Consider the following 20,886-nt stretch of genomic DNA (forward strand, 5'->3'; position numbering starts at 1 on the left):
AGTGTTTTTCAAACTGACATGGTGTGTAGATGTATACAGAATATAAATGTAAATTTTTAGACCATTATCAAGTCATAAAGAATTTAATTTTATTCTCAAAATGCAGCAGATAAGCAGAGCACAAGAACGGATAGGTTCAACCCATCCAGAACTTTCATTTGGAATATGAAAAGGCAATGTGCAAAACAGCTCCAGGCTCAGTAAAGACACTGAATGGACATATGGGGCTTGAGGGGGTCTTTAAAACTGCATATTAAAATATAGGACAAGTACTTTCCTATTGCATACAGTACACATTTACTACACCCCTCTGAAAAAGACGCAAAAGCACAAGAAGCAAATCAGTGACTCAGGAAAGACACTTATATAGGCAGATCTACACATTAAGATCTATAGATTTTTACCATTAAAATCTATATGTAATTTATCTGTAATAATAATAATAATATTAATAATAATAATAATAACAGGAACTGCTAATAACAGATCTGGTAAACAATAACAGTTATTATAACATTGAAAGGTACTTTTTGTATGTCAGCTCAGTGAATGGTTGATTGAATATTTCCTGGATTGTAGCCAGGTAGTGCTCTCAGGGTGTACATTGGAAGCATCACAAGCCCCTATTTCTTATTAAACCACTTTTAAGCTCCTTCACCTTCGAGAAGACACTACTCTAATCCCATGCTTCATTTTATCATCTATACTACTCTTCTGATTTTCTTTTCACTCTGCAGTTTTATTTTGATATTGTTCAATATCCATCTTACTCCTTCTCTCTGCCTCCGGTCTATTTCTTATAGTTTCCAAAATGAATTGCCATGCGGTCAGTAACACAGCGAAAAGTTGCGGGCTGAACTTCCCAGTACTGGATGGGATTTCCATAAAGACTTATTCCATTGTAGAAGCTCTTCTTCATGTGATAGCTGCGAGGGCAGAAGTCATCCACGTTTACCTGGGTTATGTTGTTGGAATGGAGGTACACCACCTAAAAGATTGAATTTAGTTTAGTTATTAGGGTTAGATGTCTCACTTCTTGAATGTTTTTTAATGGTATAGTTTTTCATTATGCAGCTCTCTAGTACTGTTTCTTTCCTTGTAACAGAACTCTTTGTTTCTAACCTTCCCCTACTTCCATGGCAGATCTGACCTACCTTATACAGTATTTGGACCTTGACAAACATATTCACTGTATCTTTTCCTCCTGGTCCTGTACCACCATCACATACCTGCAGATACTTCATGTCAGCCAAGCCCTTGGGGACACGGGTCAGCTGGTTGTTTTCTAAATGTAGTTCTCTCAGGTTTGGCAAATAGGAAAGGCTGCCGTTCTCAATATTGCGAATATTGTTATAACCCAGGCCCAGTCTGGCAACAGAGAAAATGTAGGAAGATATATACATGTAAGTAACACAACAGGATGGCAACAGATAAAGGAAAGTTACACAATGATGTGGAAAAACAGTAAAGCTGGATATGTATTTTAGCTTCACCAGACAAAATATACAGTACAAAAGAGTGATTCTTCTAGACACACTGCTCTAAATTTACTCCTGCAAAGGCAAATTAAGTAAAATAGGACAACACCTTCTTAGTTAAATCCTGTCTGTTTTTATTGGTTAAAAGTGCAATGAATACAAAACACTAAAGGTAAAGTGTTTCTAAAGGTAAATTAACACTGAAGTTTACTGGTCATTCTTAAAAGTGTTCTCGGCTTTAAAGGAAAGATGATACCTACACTCTCATTTCTCAGTATACTGTATGCATATGAATTAGAGCATTAGGTGGCACTGTTGCTGTTGTAGAAGCCCCAAGACTAGTGCTGAAAAATGTGGGCTTTAGAGTTTGACTGACCTATACAGCTGCTTATAGCGCCTTAGGTCCTCCAATTCAATTGCCTGGATCTGGTTTTGGTCCAAATGGAGTTCATGGAGACTGTCAGGGAGATCTGAGGGCAAAGGGGATAAACACAATACAATCAGAACAGGCGAGTGTTTGAACTAAATGAAAGCAAAGCTTGCATGATTTACCTTAACATCTGTGTTATTATATTCATAATTCACAAAGCCAAATGTGATCCTTTGATTAAGCATATTAATACAATAAATATCTGACTTGAGTGATCACCTTTAGGCACGCCAGTTAGCATGGCTTCTGAGATGCGCAGGTAACTGAGTTTTAGACCTTTGAAAGCTCCAGGCTCAAAGCCACTGTTCTGAAGAGGGTTCCCACCCATCTCTGCAAGGAGATGTTCAAAAATTAGTCAGAGTGTCTGCCACAAAACAAACAGTCTAAATCTAAAAAGGGAACTGTTGAGACAAAGTACAACCACTGTTCCACATAATAGTGTGGGAGCTCCAGACCTATGCAGTTCATGCTGCCGAGGCCAGAGAAGGTATTTGCAGGCACTTTCCTAATGCGGTTCTCGTGGATGCGGAGTTCCACTAGTGAGGGTGGCAGGTTTTTGGGCACTGCTGTCAGTAAGTTTCTGGAAAAATAAAGCTTCTGTAGGTGCTTTAGTGGTGCAAAGGCCTTTGGATGAACTTTAGAGATCAGATTGTTGACCAGTGACAAAGCCTGATAGGACAGAGAGAAACAGGACCAAATCAGATATTACAAGTTAAACCTGGGCAAGTTATCAGTGTTTTATCAGTTTTGTATTTGTTATTGAGTTCTTATAGTTATTTGTCCTTTGATTGTTCAGTTGAACTGAATAGGTTTAACCTGAATCTTACTAAATCAGAAACACCCGAGTTTATGAATAATGTAAACTCAAACCCAAATTATATTTTGGGTAGAAAATTCTTGAATATTACTGGTATTTTATTTTGGGTCACTGGGAAAAAAACAAAGGGTTTCCCTGTCATTAAAGGTTCCGAGTAGAACCCCCTTTCAAAGCTCAAACCATTAAAACAGTACAGTACAGTATCTTCTAAGAACAATTGTGTACAAAACATATTAAAAAAAGCTATTTTAACGTTACATTTTTATTTCATGCATTTGCCATATTACATATTGAGTTTGGTCAGGGTTCTAAGTAAATTATGAGCTAAAAAACTGCTTGGCTGTGAGTGTGGGACGGAACTAAAATATTCGTTTTGGCAGAAAAGCAGACTTTCAGAACAGCAGGGGGATTCTGCTGTAGGACAACATGGTCTGTTTCAAAATCCTGTCAGATTGTTTTGTCATTTTTCCTCCCATATATTTTTGCTCCAGCTATATATCTGTCCATATAGCACTGCGGTTCATCAGTTCTTTAACCCTCCAGTAAAATTATTCTTTAAAAATAGGCCCCATCTTTCAGCATGACATTTGTTAGCATTACTTACATAAAGGTTGGTGAGGCCTTTGAAGTCATTCTCCTTCAGCTCTGTAATACGGTTGTTCTGTAGGTCTAGCAGCTTGGTGTCAGCGGGGAGGTTTTGAGGAACTGAGGTCAAAGCTAAACACAAACACAAATTTTATGTCTTATTTCACAGCAGTCCTATACTGTACATATACAAGAGTCTCTCTCTTTCACACACACTCACACACACACACACAAATACACACACATACACACATATAAATACACACGTGCACCTACACAACTCTATTGCTGTCCAATGCAATATTAACCTCAGTAGCCAAAAGGAAATCTTTAGGCTCTTTTTTTTTGTGGGTACAAAAGTCAAAACTATCCTTATGGGGACTTTTGATTTGATCCCCACCAAGATATGCAAACACACGCACACCATACTGTACTTGACCATATGTTCTCCAGCTGGTCTAGATTCACAGAAGCTCTTAGGCCAGGGCTTCCTCTGTGTCAGCAAGTAAAACCAAATAAATAAAAATGAAATGTAACTCTAACAGCCTCTGTCACACTCAGCGCAGTGACATGAAGTATTTATTGTGAGCGAAAGCTTACTATTTTAGGATTTTCGATGAACCATGAAGCTGTCTGTTTTAGCAAAGAAGCCACATGTAGATTAACAGCAGTCAAACATACTGTACGGCCTTTTTAAGGAGCTGCACTCAGGACTAAAAAGTAACTATAACACCACTTATGGCAATATTATCTGTGGGTTTTGGTTATAGGTATATTGTAGTAGTTCAATGCCATTAAGTTGGCAGCAGCATATTCATGACCCAGAGTAGACAGATATGAATTATACCAGCCCCTCCTCTACCTCTATTTAATTGCGGCTATTCCCAGTTCAGTAAATGTTAAATAACTCCAACTTATGGCTTAGATGGAGTCAGAAAAACATGAGAGGGAAATTGAATACAACTAACATTATTAGAGGCCATTTTGTGCAAACACCATAATGTACTAGCTGAAGGAGCTGCCTTAGTAATAGAAGGTTGTGTGTTTGAATCCTATGTTTGCCAGACACTCTTGGGCTTTTGAGCAAGTCTGTTCTATTTACTAGGATAACTTATTAATAAAACTAAAATGTTCTGGAGTGCTACTTGAGAATATTGGAAGGATTTACACATTATTGGCAAGTATCATTAATTATCCGTCTGTAAGTAACCTTAAACTCCAGAAAATAAACACTCCAGAAAAGCCCGCCTAATTTCATGAGTATCCACCAAATCCTTGCAATCCAGCTGAGTTCTAACCAAAACCAAACCACAAATGTGTACTATTTTAAACATTTCTGACAATCTTCAGGAACCACTTTATCCTGGTCAGGTTTGTGGTGGATCCAGTGACTTTCTTAGGACTACAGGACATGTGGGCATACACCTTGAATGAAGTTATGACAGGGCACCATGTACAGTACACATGCTCATTCACACCTAGAAGCAATAAAAGACATCCAGTCCAGATTCTCGTATGTGTTGGAAGGTAGGGAAAAACAGAGAATCCTGAGGAAACCCACACAGACTGTGCACAAATTATTTAATGGGTTTTACTTTAATATGAAGTAAATGACATACAAATACACTCCCATACATAAACCATACATATAATGCAAAAGAAAAGTTTTCCAACCTTTTTAAATATTTCACATTTTGTTATTTTTCACACATTAAAATCATTTTGACAAAAGCCATTCCTCACTAAAAGGCACATGACAGCCTGCTGGGAGTTTTCCCAAAAACCTGTTAAGGACTCACAAAGATTTAACTATTTGGAATCATGAAATCAGGCACTACACATATACAATGTATCAATGTATAAGACCATTCCTACTGCCAAACACGGTGGTGGCAGCATCATGCTGTGCATATTTTCCCGCAACTTGGAGACTAGTCATTATAGAGAGTAAAATGATATCTGACAAGAAGAATGTAAGAAACTTCCAAAAGAAAGAAGTGCAATACACACTTAGCATCATTCATAAGCAGACTATAGGTGTTTTAACCATGTACTAAATTATCGATCTATCTCCTAATATGTCTTTAGAAATGTTTGATAATTGACAATGACAATGCAGTCATCACAACTTTTCACACAGTTTTGTGCTAAACAAATTAATTATTTTGGTTTCTGAGTAGTACAGAGGAAAACAGAGGGCTGAGAACAGCTAACAGGAAGTGTAACACTCTTTGACCCATGATTCTGTTAACCAGGACAAATGTTCCAACATCTAAAGGTTTATGGGATAGGTAGATGTTAAAAGTTAGCCATTCAACATGTCTCTGTCTGCACAATGTCAGTCTGTTTGGTAAAATATCCTGTTGCTGTACCAAGAACAACACAAGAACAATTTTTTTCTTGATGCTTGTGAGGAAATTACACAGAACCATCTCATTTGCCATCAAAGGCCACATTGCCTCCAGGATATTTGGGTAAATCCCTAAAAAGCCTGCATTTGACTCTATGTCTCGCTCTTAGAATAACCACATATTTTTTAATATTGCATTTTACTGCTGCCTCAGACAGATGGGTTGAGTTTATCTTTTAGACTTTCACTTATCCTTTTAAATGTTTTTGCTTGTTTATTCATATTTTTAAAAGGCAGCATCTTCACTTGTTCTCTCTTTTTTCTGCATAGACACACAAATACACACACACACACACACACACAGATACATTACCCACCTAGGTCCGAACACTGTACCACTTTTAGGTGACACTGGCATCCAAATGGACACATAGGAATATCAAAAGATGGCAGCTCTGTAGGTAGCAAAGCCGAGCCTTCCTCTTCATCCCTCATCATTACGGTCAGACCATCCGCATCACCGTCTATACCAAAGTCCCAGAAGCCCCTCTGCTCAAAGGGGAGTGCCAATGAGAGGGGGGCCAGGCTGAACATACTCAGCAACAGCAGGAGAGGGAAGTAGGAAACCATCATTGAGATACTGACAAAGCAGAACCAGATATGCTCAGACCTACAAGAAAGAATTAGAGAAAGGCAGAAAAGAATGATGGTTTTGATTGAACAGTGTTTTAATGGAAGGATGTTGTACTAAAATTCCTGTAGCACATTCTCACCAGCTGAAGCTAGTCTTTGCATTTGCAAACTAGGCCAACACCTTGTCAAACACACAAAACTTCTTGATATAGAGTTCACAACTCTTCAGAAATAAGTAATAACACTGCAATAGGGTATAAGCAAAAATAATAGGCCTACTGTATTAAATAAATTCTGGCCGACTTCTCATGAGTAATACTGTTTTTTTTCATAAGTTAGCAAAGCCAGCAAATCTGCTAAGCTTCACTTACAGTAAAAAACTTTGAATAAATAGCCAAATGATACTCTAGTTTCTGCCATGCATAAATTGAACAGCTGAACCCTTCCCCTTTACTGGAAACAAATATTACTCCATGTGCTTTTGAATCCATGCTTATAAGTGAATAAATATGTGATTTCAACACTTCTGTGCTGCCATTTAGGATATCATATTATCTTATAGTATTAAGAAATCCAAAATATAAAAGCACCTGGATTTTAGCTCAGTCAGGATATTCAGTACAAATATGTGGATACTGTTATCTGATATCTTCAGCTTTTCTTTATCCCAATCTATACAGACACTTAACCATAGAGTGTGGCTTTTAAGTGCATGAACAAAAAAGCTTTCACTCTATTGTTAGACAACTGCAAGTTCGAATCCTGACAATGCCAATACCACCAATGACCACAGGCCCAAGAGAACAAATCTGATGCTTTTGTCTAGTCAACTGAAAGACACTGCATACAAGGATGGCAGGTGCCAACTTGTCTAAGATTATTTTTTGTGGCATTGCATGAATGACCCAGAAAGTCAGCAGAGGTTCACTTTTCTTATTGAAAGCACTGGTTAGAGCATTTCCCACCCAAGCTGGTAGGTAGACAAAAAGGAAGTAAGGAAGGAATGAAGGAAGGGAAAATGGAAGGATTAAAATATTGTCTCTGTCTTGGTACCAGAATATAGACACTAGTCTAAGGTGTAATTTGCAACTATAAAAAGCTCCTAAATAACTGTTTTCCACTAAGGCAATTAGCAGACATCTTTGTTATGAAATGCACAAAATAAATTTTAAATGAAATATAGAAAATTGCATTATAAAAATATAATAAACCAGTTCCACTGTCATGGGTGGCAACAGGATAAGGTGTTCCACGCCTGAGTCATGCAAAGGCGCAGAGCATCCACTAAATAACATAAGTGAGCGTGTTAATTTAATCATTGCCAATTTGAAAAATAATGCTCATCAAGTTGTAAAAAATCCCCCAAACTATAGCAGAATTTTTTTAAATAATGCGACAACCTGTGTGCACATGTGTGTCTGGGTCAGGACTGATTATACAGTTTGTGGTGGCAGTGGAAAGTCTAACAGGCCTTTACAAACACACAAGCTATTCATTAGACAGGAAAGGGGAAGGTGGGGTTATTTCTGTCGTTCAGACCGTATGTACGTGTCTGGGAGGGTGGACAGCATGTTCATGATGTCATGCCTGAACTTGTTCCAGCTGAGGGTGATTGTGTCTCAGTGTGACAGGAATTGAGATGAGCTAATGGTTTTCTCTGTGGCAGAAACGGCCAGGCCACTGCTGATCCTACAGCCATTCATCTGAATTAAACAAGCTTTACTGGTAGTCCTTCCCCTGTCTTCCCATCTGATGATCCCTTTGCATGACACTTTGTCTGCATCTAGCATCTTTCCATTACTAAATATATATACAGCCCTATACCGTAAGCTATTTGAACCACCACAACAAAACCAAAAGTAGTATTTTCCTCATGAACAAAATAAGATTATTTTTTCTTTAAGAGGATTGCAGTTATTAATCTGGGAAGAAGATAAAAATTAAAGCATGCTTGACTAGGGCAGATTACTAAACTGTCCTGTGAACCTCTCACTTACATCTTTGTATCATGGTTGCTAGGGAGTAAAGTCATGGCCCATAATATAAAGGTTAAGTTTATGCATTTTCTGTCCAGTGTTAATTTGTTCTGTTAATTCTTTTGACTGTATGATCAAAGATCTCTTGGTTTGGACATTCCAAATGACCGATCATTTTGGGTAGCTTCAGGTAGACATATTTTTCCCTTGAGTTAGTAAATTAAAGCATTAACAAGCCCACACGGCATCACCCAAATGTTTATAACGACCACTTTTAGTGATGAAGTCACTTGTAGGAGCCAGGTTGTACACACTGCATAAGTCAAGTCTATTAAAGATTTTTGCCTCTTACCTGTTTAGTGGAAAATTAAATAAGGGTAATGGGTACCAGTATTTGAATGTGACAGGTTTTTAGACCCTGTAAAAAAAATGCAATGTTGGCAATGTTTTCCAGAAAAAACAACAACCCTGCAGCAGCAGGAGAGCTGGAAGGGAACATACAGTATAACCATGATCTAGAACTTCTGCAATAATATCCTCTGTGGTTTTTGTTCCCTGGGAGCGAGAGTGGATAATCTCCTCACTGAAATTATCCACTGGGCTGTAGTGCTCTTCAGAATTCATTGGATCATTTTTGTTACGTCTGTGCAGGATGCGGGAATTTTCACCTGTCTCTGTCTTAGGGCTGTGTATTTAAGGGGACTGACAGGGGAGAGAGTAACACTTGGATGGATTTCAGGTCAGGAAATAATAAAATTGTACATGGATAAACATGGTGAGACCATGATGGTTAGATTTTGGAGGGACTTAGTAATCATAAACAGAAGTGTTCCTGCATGCAGTAGGCCTCTAAATGTCTGGAGGGGGAAACTGCTACTGGTTACACTCTTCCCAATGGTGAACCCTTTTGGATTTTAACTGTGAGTGCGCCCGTTAGAGAAACAGGAGTTATTTTAAGCTTCACAGCTATTGTATCATCAACCAGAGTAGGGACAAAATTGGACCTGGGACACAATGACACTATTACTGGTAATGAGATGTATCTATCTCGTTCATAGGGAAAATTGTAACGCTCATGCTCACAATATTTGAGCTTAAGGTCTCAAAGCACTGTAGTCTAAAAATGGCCACTTTCCCAGAGTAGAAATGTTTCAGCTCTGCTTCCCCAAAACATGTAAAAAAAAAAAAAAAAAAAAGGTCAGACAAAAATAATCCGGATCAATGCCAAAACATGAACAAATCCAAAAACAGTGGACAAAGATGGGTCAAAATACCATCCATCCATCATTATCCAGTGTTATGTCACGGAGAATCCCAGAGAACCTATGGCACAGGGCAAGTTACACCCTAGATGGCATGCCACACTGTCACAAAGCATAACAAAATACCAAAAAATGTTGTTTTTTTCTCACTCTCTATAATGCTTATCCTATACATGGTACAGCTGGCCTAGAGCTTATCCAAGTAGACTTCGGGCATTAGGAGGGTACTGTACACCCTGGACCAGGTGCCAATACATTGCTGGACAGACAAGCACAAACACTCTCACACATACTACTTCAATTTTGAAATGCCAATTAGCCTAATCTGCATGTCTTTGGACTGTGGAGAAAACTGCAGTTCTTAGAGCAAACTCACCAAGCACAGGGAGAATATGATCATTCCAGACACACAGACCTGAGGCCAGAATTGAAAGCTGGAGGTGCGGGGTCAATTATGGGCAATTATGTCTTCCCAGTTAATTCCCTCGGTAAATGTATAAAGGACTAAACACTGTGTGCAGCTTTAATTAAGTAGTTATTCTAAATTCAATAGATAGTGCCCCCTGATGTTCTGGAGGGAACTTGCCTGTCTTGGCTAGGTGTTACAGCACAAAGAGGCACAATGTTTAAATCATCACCTCATAGGACTTCTCTCAATCTATTTTTTACAGTTAAAGCAGCCTACAAGTAATCATTAATTTAATTTACTTATAATTCATTTGCATAACTAATGGTTAAATATGAGATGAAAAAGGTAAGGTCCAGTAAACTTACAAAGATCCTGCAGTATGGTTTAATATTATCACATGCAAAGGATGTTTTAATCTCATGCTTTAAGTGTGATGTTCCAAAATTCTTCTTGCTGCTGAAATAACAAATACAGCTGGACCATTCAGGGGTTGGACCTTTGATCTGTCTCAAAAACAGCCCACCACAGAAAGAAAAGAGTCTGGATATGTGATTCTGTACTGTGTTACCTTATTGGGTAGACATTATAGTCTGATCTATTATTTATAGTAAAAAGTCAATACAATGACGAAGCAGCTCATCACCTTTTTTGAAAAATCAAAAGTGCATGCTCTGCTTTTGAATTAAAGTTAATTGTTAAAAACATATACAGTATGATCCTATTTGTAAAAATAGCAGCTAAATTATACCATACTCCTAGTTCGGCTTGGCCGAAGGAATGCTGGGACCCAAAGAAAAATTATCCATTGGTCCCAGCATATTGCTTGTCCTGCAGTCTACAAAATACATTATAATCTTTTGTAAAAAAGGAAATGCAGTTATGCACAATTTTTAGGAACATTTGAATCAACTACAATGCACAGCAAGCAAACTATTTCAGCAGAATCCAAATACACAGGCTGACACTGTAATTGGTAAAAGAAAAATCTGTCTATAATGTTTTATTTATTAGGATAAAAAAAGATGAAACATGAAGAAGAAAGAAAAGCATCACAAAAATGTTCGTCTTTTGCAAATACACACAAAAAGTTGAAAGTTAGACCTGGCCCACAGAAGGACATGGGTTACGCCAAAGAATGGTTTCTCCGGGTAATTACATGACCACATTTCCCTTCTCCAGGGTCTGCAGGCAACTATTTATGTCACCCCATTCAGGCACTGTGTTAGTCTTAGTGGTATAGTGGTGTGAGTGACAGAGAAAAAAAAGAAATAAAAATAGGACAAAAGTAGTTGCAATGTGAGTGCAATGTGATGGGAACTAGAGTAGCACTAAAAGACAATGAACATGCAAATTGTATGATAATGATATAATAACTCCAATGCAAGATTTTAATACTTCAATGCACTTTATACTCCAATGCAGAGTTTTTATAACTTTTACACAATGTAGACAATGTGCTCTAGTAATGATTAAACGTAGAGTGGGTTTTAAGAGAGATGATGCAGTGTGTGCGTCATCACTCATAAAAGTTTATAGTATTAATACATGTTGTAATCTCCACCTAGTCTTGAGAACTACAAACAATGAGTGTAGAATCTTTAATTAAAAAAATACTTCCCCACAAAATTTGCACTTATTCCAATTATGTTTCATTCTCACATATAGAGCAATCAGCAAATTAACCTTCTCTAGGTGACTAGGCAGGTTTGCTATAATAAAAATAATTATAACAAATAATTTCCCTTTTGATTTTAGTGTTTGCCTCTATATGAAACAGTTTTAATAGTTTAAACCCAAACTAACACCCCAAAACATGATCATCAACATAAGCACATCATCATCAGAAATTAGCATCATGCAAGGATTCTGGGAAACAGGGACATCTGAAGTCTCTTGTTCCTGTTAAAGTTATAATGGCAACTCAGTCATTAAATTGGTGACAGTGGGAGAGATAGAGAAAAAAATAGCATTTTTAATAGCAGGCTTATCTTGTTAGGTGATATTTTAAAATTCCCAATATAAATAACCCTACCAACTGAGGCTTTAATTTGAAATAATTTTGTATTTCTAGACCTCTGGCAGACATCTGCACATCATAAATGTATTCATTTAGTTTGATATAAATATCTTAAGTATTAGATAAATATGGCAAGTAAAGTTTAATTATCAGTAGTGATGAAAAAAAGCACCATTCAATTAGTACAATCAGTTAATTTCTGTCACTGCAATAGCAAGTTTAGAAAAAATAAAACATGTTTTTATTATATATGTCATCATAAAAGGCAATGAACTGACATAACCTTAATGAAGTGTCATTTACCAGCAGAGCAACAATTTTCAATGACTTCCTGTGTCTTTGACCCATCTTTCAACCAAAGGTCGACATTAAAATATTTCTTTTTTTTATACTACATTTAGCCTAATATTGATATGCCATTATGTGAAACTTTCAAATTTTTACTTTTTCTCTTTTTTTATTAGAGTGCATTCACTCTTCTGTGTCTGCATTCACTCTCCCTTACTAACCAATGGGTGGTTCCTAAATATGAATGCTTGGCTAAAATTAACTACAATCTCAGCTATAATTTAGTGACTTATGTCCCTAAAAAAGCCCCTGTCTGGCAAAGTGTGTGACACTACTCTTTTTGGATGTGGTATCTGGCTTGAAACTCAGCACAACTTAGTCTAATCAGCATGAAACAGAACCAAACCCAGGCCTGGTGACATTAAAACCAACTCACAGTCACATATCAGTGGGAAACTGTTAAGAGCTTTTGTTGATATTGTTGGCATGCATGGTTTGTGTAATTTAACATGATAAACCTATGTCCACATACTGCTTAGGAAGAACAAAAGGCAGTGTAAAGGGGAACGAATATGGAGAGATGACAAAAGTCTTATTATCTCTTCTCCTCTCTACAGCTGCTTTAATTACGTCAAACCTGGGTTGTATCACATTATTATATTTTATGTACCTACACAAAATTCACCATAAATGATTTCTGGGTCATAACAAAGAGGTTGGTAAACAGCCATCCATCCATTGTCTAAAGCTCTTGTTCTATACAGGGTCACATGGGGGAGGACTGGAGCCCATCCCAGAGAACTTAGGGTACAAGGCAGAGAACACCCTATTTGGGATGCCAACCAAAGGGCACAAGGAAACACCAATCAACACATTTCTTTGGACTGTGGAAGTAAACCCATTATGCAGGGGGATAAAATGCAAACTTTACTCACACAGATTAGAGGCCAGATTCAAACCCTTACCTCTGGAGCAATGAAGCAACAATGCTAACCTTTAACCCAAAATGCTAAAGGTTTAAACATTTAGGTACAATTTTAGAAAAAAAAAAATAGGCAAACTAAAAAGTTCATCTTCTATTCAATAGTATAGGCTATTTTGCATTCTTTCATGCCATTTATTCCCAACTGGGTACATTTCAATTATAGATTATAACATGACATATGGTAACTAGGTCATGAATGCTTATCAGATTTTTTATCTAATAATACTTATCCAACTGTTGGGATACTTGCTCTATGAATATATTTAAAGACTGACTAACAAGTCACAGTAATATGCTCTTCACTTCTACATCCTAAAGCCAGAGGCTGCATTTTACAAAAGATGCCGCTGTACTTTGCTTTACAGGCTTTCATTCCTTTTGCCTTTATTGTAACTGCTGTGTTTACACCATGGGCTGAGGCAGGGGTCCCATAAAGATTCTGAAACCTGGGGGTCCAGAAGTAGCCAGGGGTCATGGTACTTAAGCACATATCTGTTAAAGTGGTCGGGTAAAGGTCCAGTCTAGCTTCTCTCAAGGGGGCCCAAAATTTTTACAAGAGTGTCCAGACTTGAATCCACTTTGTTTATGACCATGTTCTCAACCACACATTACTCATTTCCTAATGAACTTCATGCATTAGTGTCAGAGAACTACAGTGCATAAACATTGGGACTATGAGTAAGATTTGGCAAATCTAATAAAACCCTGTCCTATAAAATCATGTCAAATAAACTGACGTAAAAATGTGACTACATTTATAAGCACATAAAGTTTCATAAGACAGAGGATTTAGTATTTAGTACCCAATATGTAAAGCAATAATTGGAGAGAGAAAGAAAGGGGGAAAAAATTAGATTTTATTGATCAGTTGTATAAATTTTGATTCTTAGTTTTTTGAAAATTTACATGCTGAAACCATTACAGATGAATGAAATAACCTAGGAGTATGAGAACACCATTTATGTACTGTAGTTTCATGAAGCATTACAGTAACTCAGTGTTTTATATTTTTTATATTTTGCATCAGTGAGCCTTGGTTACCCTTGACCCTGCCACCAGGTCACTGGTTTTCTTTCCATGGATTACTTTTGGTAGGTCCTGACTACTGCAGTCCAGGAACATCCCACCGGACCTGAAGTTTTGAAGTTGCTCTGACCCAGTCCTCTAGCCATCACAATTTTGCCCATGTCAAAGTCACTAAAAACCGTATGTTTTCCTATTTTTGTCCCCATTCTGACACTGCAACTTTTACTTGCTGCCTAATATCTCACACTCGATTCCGCAATTGTAACTAACGAGATGTTGAACACGTAGCTACTGTGAGACTGGCCAAACTGTAATAAGTAGACATCTGGGTTAGAGCAACTCCAAAACTACAGTTTTTTTTGGGATGTTCCTGGTCTGCAGTGGTCAGGACATACCAAAAGTGATCCAAGGAAGAAAAACCAGTGAGCTGGCAACAGGGTCATGGGTGGCCAAGGCTCATTTAGCTAAATGGGGAGTGACGGCTGGCCCGTGTAGTCCGATCCAATAGAAGAGCTAGTGTATCTCAAACTCTTTGCCCTTGACTCAATAACCTGTTCAATATTAGTTGGTCATAATGTTATGGCTGATCAGTGTACTTCATTATCAAGCAATTAGGTAATTAGTAATTACAGATCAAGTCATTAGGATGTTTCTAGCAGTATCAAAAACTACTATCTGACTATACGCTCTCTAAATGATAAATGTGTGACGATTTTAACGTAATGCTTATTAATGCTTATAAGCTTCAATGACTTTTACCTACATTGACTTCCAAATGTCTGAGGTGAATTATTCCTTTAAATGCACCTGAACGTCTTATTTCCGAAAGATGCCCTGGAGCGACATCTAAAGATTCATAGGCACATTACCACGAAACAACAACAACACAGAAAATACTCTATTAGTTCACCTCGCGTTGCAGACAATCTAACACGTGTTAAGATGTACAGTACAGGACAGCGATGTCAATGCATCTGTAAAACTTCTAGCATTATTGTATAGTGTAAATTAGTGTAGATTTATGAGCTAATGTATTCGCTGCGGTCTCAATAATATTTATATCTATATTTTATTGAAATTAACTATAGTAAATACGATATGACATGAAGGAGAAAAGAAGAAGAAAAAAAGAAAATGTATATATTATTCAGTTAAAAGAAACAAAACTCCAAGGATGACGTGCAAAAAGAGAAACACCAAACTTACCTTTTGGTTCAACAGGAATCTTCTCGAATTTTCTCTCACCGTCTAACGCCTTTTACTTCGAATTCTCTTAATTTCAACGGCATTAGTAGTATTTCAACACACTAGTCTTTCAAAAAAGAAAAACTGAATATTTTGCTAATTTTAAAGTAAAAGTAGCTGTCTGTGTGTTTTCGGGTTATCAGGTCTGTATGCTGCAGCAGACTGGAGGACTATGTCCTTCACAAACTTAGGAAATAACGGAGGAGCTGGAGGAAGTTCAGCCCAGACCTTCTACAGCAGCAGCCTCTCCCACACAGGATGCTCAGACAGAGTGTGCTCATGAATTCAGAGAGCCTGTAATACTACTGTATATAACGCCTTCATAAAGTATATCATTGTGTATTAATTGGCATCTACTAAACAGGATACCTGTATTTACATGATCTAATTCAGCAGATAGCTAATTGTTTCTACTACTAGTTAAATAACCTACTAACTTTTGTTATCTTTTTGCTAGCATTCAGTGCAGATTGTTGGAGATGGTTGTTTTTTGTTTTTATTATAATTCATTCTTATTATGAGGTTTATGATGCTGGTTTCCTGTGTTAGTGTTTTTAAACTTTTTACATTTTAAATACTCAGTTGTTGTGTGTTGTAAATCAGTACTCCCTCTAGTGTCTAATCATCTCACTACACTAAACCCTCACTCATTCATCGTCTATATACCACTTTATTCTGGAGCCTATCCCAGAAGACTTAGGGCACGAAGTGGAGTACACTCGGGACAAGGTGCCAATCCATCGCAGGACACACACACACACTAGTGACACCAGTCAGCCTTATCTGCTTGTCTTTGGACTGTGAGAGGAAACCGGGGTACAGGAAGGAAAACCATCAAACACTGCAAACAATTTATGCACGCAAATCCAAGGAAGAAATCAAACTAGGGACCTAGAGGTGCAAGTGCTAACGACAAAGCCACTGTGCTGCCTACACTAAACATTTGTTTGAAAATTATTCAAGTCCGAATCCAGGCAAAGATTAAACATCTAGTTAGCCACACGAAGATTAAATATCCAGTGAACACTCACAAAAAGACAACCAATCTAAAACAAGATTACAGATGAAGTTTTCCTTGCTTCTTTTGCATTTTTTTCCCTCTGTTGTGTCCAAGGATAGGAAACCATTCAAACCTGGTGATTACGGCAGAAGAGCCACAATGAATTGAATCTCTGTTGCACGCTTCAGCTTGAACCGCAAGAACAATTCAGACTCACTTTGAAACAATGCTCTTATACAGTCAGTCTGATACTATACAGATGTACAACCAGCTGCTCACAAATGTCAGCATTGTATCTGAATGTAGAAAGAAGTGAGTTTGTAACTTTTATCACTAGAACCTTTTCTGGTGGTCTTACAGTAAAAAAAAATAGCAGACACACACTCACTTTCTCGCTCTCACACACAGACACACACACATAAACACAACATGCATTTTCAGACATGTAGCTATGTAAGAATGAAGCTGACAATGGATTAAGCCTAAACAATATAAACATGATCTCCAGGATTTATGATCATGCACATTTACTACATCCATAATTTCAAGAAGCAAAGCAGCCCTGTGCAGCACATTATGCAGATTTATTTCTACAGCCTGCTTCTTATTTACCACTGGCAGCATGTGTTGTTTTTCAGTTTAGATTTGATTTGAAGTCCTTTTTATTGTTATAGTATTCACTTTTATTTTATTTAAAATCTTCAGCGTATTTTAACGATTTTCCTACTGTACATAAAACTAATACAAATAGCAATTCCCAAACATGTATTTACTGATAACCATGCAGAATTTTTATTTAAATTATATATATATATATATATATATATTTGGGGGGGGGGGGGGGGGTGTATTAAATACACATAAAACATATAATGTGTTAGTGTTCTTAAAATTAACAAATAAGCAATTAACAAATAAGCATTTGTAAAATAAAATTAACAAATAAGTCAAAAGTATAACCAAAGAAAAAAGGTTTCAGGGAAAACTTAAATTGTGTTGAAATACCTAGGTGTTCTGATACATTTCTTTTGTAGCCAGCATTACTTTTTCCAGCAATTTGTACATTGGCTTTCCTGTGGAAGATGCACTAGCCTTGGGTACTCACAGACATGTGGTCTCTCTCCCTGACCCTGTCACCAGTTTACTGGGTTATAATTGATAAAGCTTAGAATTTTTTTTTCCTTTTCCAGTCTTTAACTGTCTAGTTTGCATTAGTCTGTGTCTTTGTTTTTTGACTGATGAGAGTGGATCCTGGTGTTGTCTTTTGCTTGTAGCCCACCCACTCCAAGGTTTGTGTTGTGCATGTACAGTATGCTTATTTGTGTTACTCTAGAGTTCCCGTCCGCTCAAATGAGCCCTATTCTCATCTTATGCTCCAAGATCCTCTACTCACTAGATGGCTTTTGTTTATCACACCATTGGGTGTAAAATGACAGTTCTGTGTGAAAGTCCAAGAAGATCAGCAGTTTCTAAAATACTCAAACCAGATTATCTGAGACTAGCATCCACTCCGAGATCAAAGTCACAGAGATCACACTTTACCCCATTTTGATGTTTGATGTGAACATTTTGCCAGAAACCTTTGATATGCATCTGCATCTGCATTTATACATAAAAAGCAGCTAAACAATTACTCTTAAATTACTTTTAAAATTAAAAGCGTGTGTGTATTCAAAATGTTTTTATTTACCAAGATGTCATTTTTTTGCAGCTAAGTACAAAGTCAAAATACATTCTCATATAGGCCACTAATCTGGAACTATAATATACTGTAGAGTGTGACAGGTGTCCAAATACTAATTTCTTTTCACTGTACTGAACATTTCATTAACATAAAATGAAACATTAGGCAACCATTCAGCTTTTACTACTCTAATTATTTGCTGCACACAGTACTATAGGCATTGTTAAGATAAATATTGAGTATCCCTTAATCAAATCACTGTAACCAGTGAAGCACAATTTATCATGTATCCAGTAAAATGGATTTTTACCTCTGCTTAGCAGCAAATACATCTTTCCAGTGCAAAAGTTTCCACTGGGACTTTTGGGACCATCTGGTTAGTTGTAACAGTGGAGCTTAAGGGTTGTAATGAAACCGCTTTGTATATACTGTATCTCATTGTTCTGTTCTTTTACTGTTTTTTTAATGCTATAATTATTCAGTTGTATTAATGTAAAGGCATAAGCTCCTGTCTGACAAATCAGCAAATCATTGTTATTTTAAACCAACAATCGGTGCAAAGAATATAAGTTGTTAAAAAGGAAATTGAGCAAAAAGAACAGGAATTGTGTCTGAAACCTCCTTTATGATCTATTTGAATATATTGGAATAAGTGGTGCTACAAAACCATAAATGCTTTAACTCATAATAAAGAAGCAATATATTTTACAAACATTTGCAACATATTGTCCATATTTCTGATTTCCACTGCCATCATATGTCACTCTTTCCACACAGTGTGATTGTGGAATGTTGTGTCTGGGTTTGTGTTGCTCTGGTCCATGTGAGAACTGACATCAGGGGGGTTGTAAGCATCTGCACCTTGTCCCTCTCCTCAAATAATAAACACAGGAAGCTCTGGTTGCAGATGGAGAGTTCACATATGAGCTTAAAAAACAAACATTGCCCATTTCTGGGAAATGCTTTTAAATAATTTTTTTTAATTCATATTAATATATAATTTTTACATGCTAATTTATTATTGTGTCATTTAGCTAATTATCCATTTTAGAGATTTTTTTTGTGCTACAGGTCATGGTTTAGTTGCTGTGCAGATTTGGAATTGTGGAGCCTGAGCCCAGGTTACTCTCTGTGTAGAGTTGTGTATGTTCTCCATGTTTATAAGCGGGTGTCCTCCAGGTTCCCTGGATTCTTTCAACCTCCAAAAACATTTCAGTAGGTGGATTTGGATCCAACACCATTCTGACCAGGTTAAAGTACTTACTAAAGATGAATGTTCTGTAAACCATCCTAAAGACTTTTAGAACAATGCAAAAATAGATGTTAAGCATTTTTAAAGTCTTGTGAAGTGACATGAAAACTGTGTGACAAAAACATGTCACTATATCACTGTTCACTCTACAACTTCCTGGAATAGGTCCTGAAACATGATAAAACATTTACTGAAGATAAGGATACTGAGATTCTGCATAAAGTTTTTCTCCAGCAGGAGTTCCATTAATCATATGATTGATGAGATGTGTAGAAAATTATTTGCATGATTCCTGTGATATTCTTAAAATCTATTGTTTAGCAATTTTGAAAAATCTAGAACATTTATTACAATTTAACATATTGATAGATGAGGTGTCTCCACCTGCATCCGAGTATTCAACAATTGATTTACAAATTAATGTTTTTTTATTCTTTTATTAAATTTAGAAAAACCGAAATGTTGAAAACGTTACATAAAATATGAGCTGCCTCACAGCAGCATGGTGTCTTAGTGGTTAGATCTGTGGCTTTGCACCTACAGAGTCTGGGTTCAATTCTCGCTGTGTGCATGGAGTTTGCATGTTCACCCCGTGCTTTGTGAGGTCCCTTTGGGTAACTTATTAAGACATTAAGCTAATTGACATTCCCAAATTGCCCTGCGTCCTTGTATACAGAATAAAATGATATAGATGATGAGTGAGCAAGAGTAAGTAAGATGTTTCATTGACCTTGTGTATATACTGTATATTTTCTAGCACAGATCACCTTTATTTTCAAGAACTCCTTTCTTTTGGCAGCTGTTGAACTTTTGCCTGAAGCAGAGGCTTGAATTCTTGCCACATAAAAAAGCAGTCATTGGTGGTACAGGGAAAGGGTAGAATAGATTTGACAATCTTGGCATGTTTAAACAGTTATATTTTAAGTGCTCTGATTTTTCCACTCACAGTGGGAGGAGGATGGCAGGGCAAATCTGCCATCAAGATAACAATGGTCATGCTTGTTTGTTAGAATAATACCTGAGTTACTGTCCTTGAGCCGATAATCAGCAACAGTAACAAAAGAGCATCAGGAGTCCAGAGGTAGATGCTGCTGCTGAACCATGACATTTAATATGACATTTTCTAAAATGCACCGAGGCCAAATGCTACCCAACCCGACATGTTCTCCAAAGCATGAAGAGCAAAAACATGCCTAGAATGGATGGATGCTTTCTGAGACAGGCACCCTCTCACTAAAAGAGCTGTACAATTATGGGGAATTGAGATAACCGCACACACTTGAGGCAGCGGGGGAGTTTAGAGAGGTAACGTGTGATTACATGTTCAGCAAAAAAAAGGGAAGCCAAGTTGCCGTCCTCCGCATACTGTAACAGGGTTAAGAGGGTGCTTAGATATTCCCAGCTGTGTTGTATAATCTAAATTTTGTAACAACCCCGAGGAGCTCCTTC

General features: G+C 37.2%; 1 protein-coding gene across 1 annotated transcript; it reads right to left on the minus strand.

Moving 5' to 3' along the window:
- Positions 1–64: 64 nt before the first annotated feature.
- Positions 65–15,730, minus strand: bgnb (biglycan b). The gene is made up of 8 exons (XM_053482241.1): positions 15,463–15,730; positions 6,038–6,330; positions 3,330–3,442; positions 2,364–2,577; positions 2,128–2,238; positions 1,855–1,948; positions 1,230–1,368; positions 65–988 (listed from the first exon to the last, which is right to left on the minus strand). The coding sequence occupies exons 2-8, from the start codon at positions 6,291–6,293 to the stop codon at positions 791–793; spliced, it is 1,125 nt and encodes a 374-aa protein (XP_053338216.1). The 5' UTR covers positions 6,294–6,330; positions 15,463–15,730; the 3' UTR covers positions 65–790.
- Positions 15,731–20,886: the final 5,156 nt, after the last annotated feature.

The sequence above is a fragment of the Clarias gariepinus genome, chromosome 22 (assembly GCF_024256425.1).
Source record: "Clarias gariepinus isolate MV-2021 ecotype Netherlands chromosome 22, CGAR_prim_01v2, whole genome shotgun sequence".
NCBI classification, from domain to species: domain Eukaryota; kingdom Metazoa; phylum Chordata; class Actinopteri; order Siluriformes; family Clariidae; genus Clarias; species Clarias gariepinus.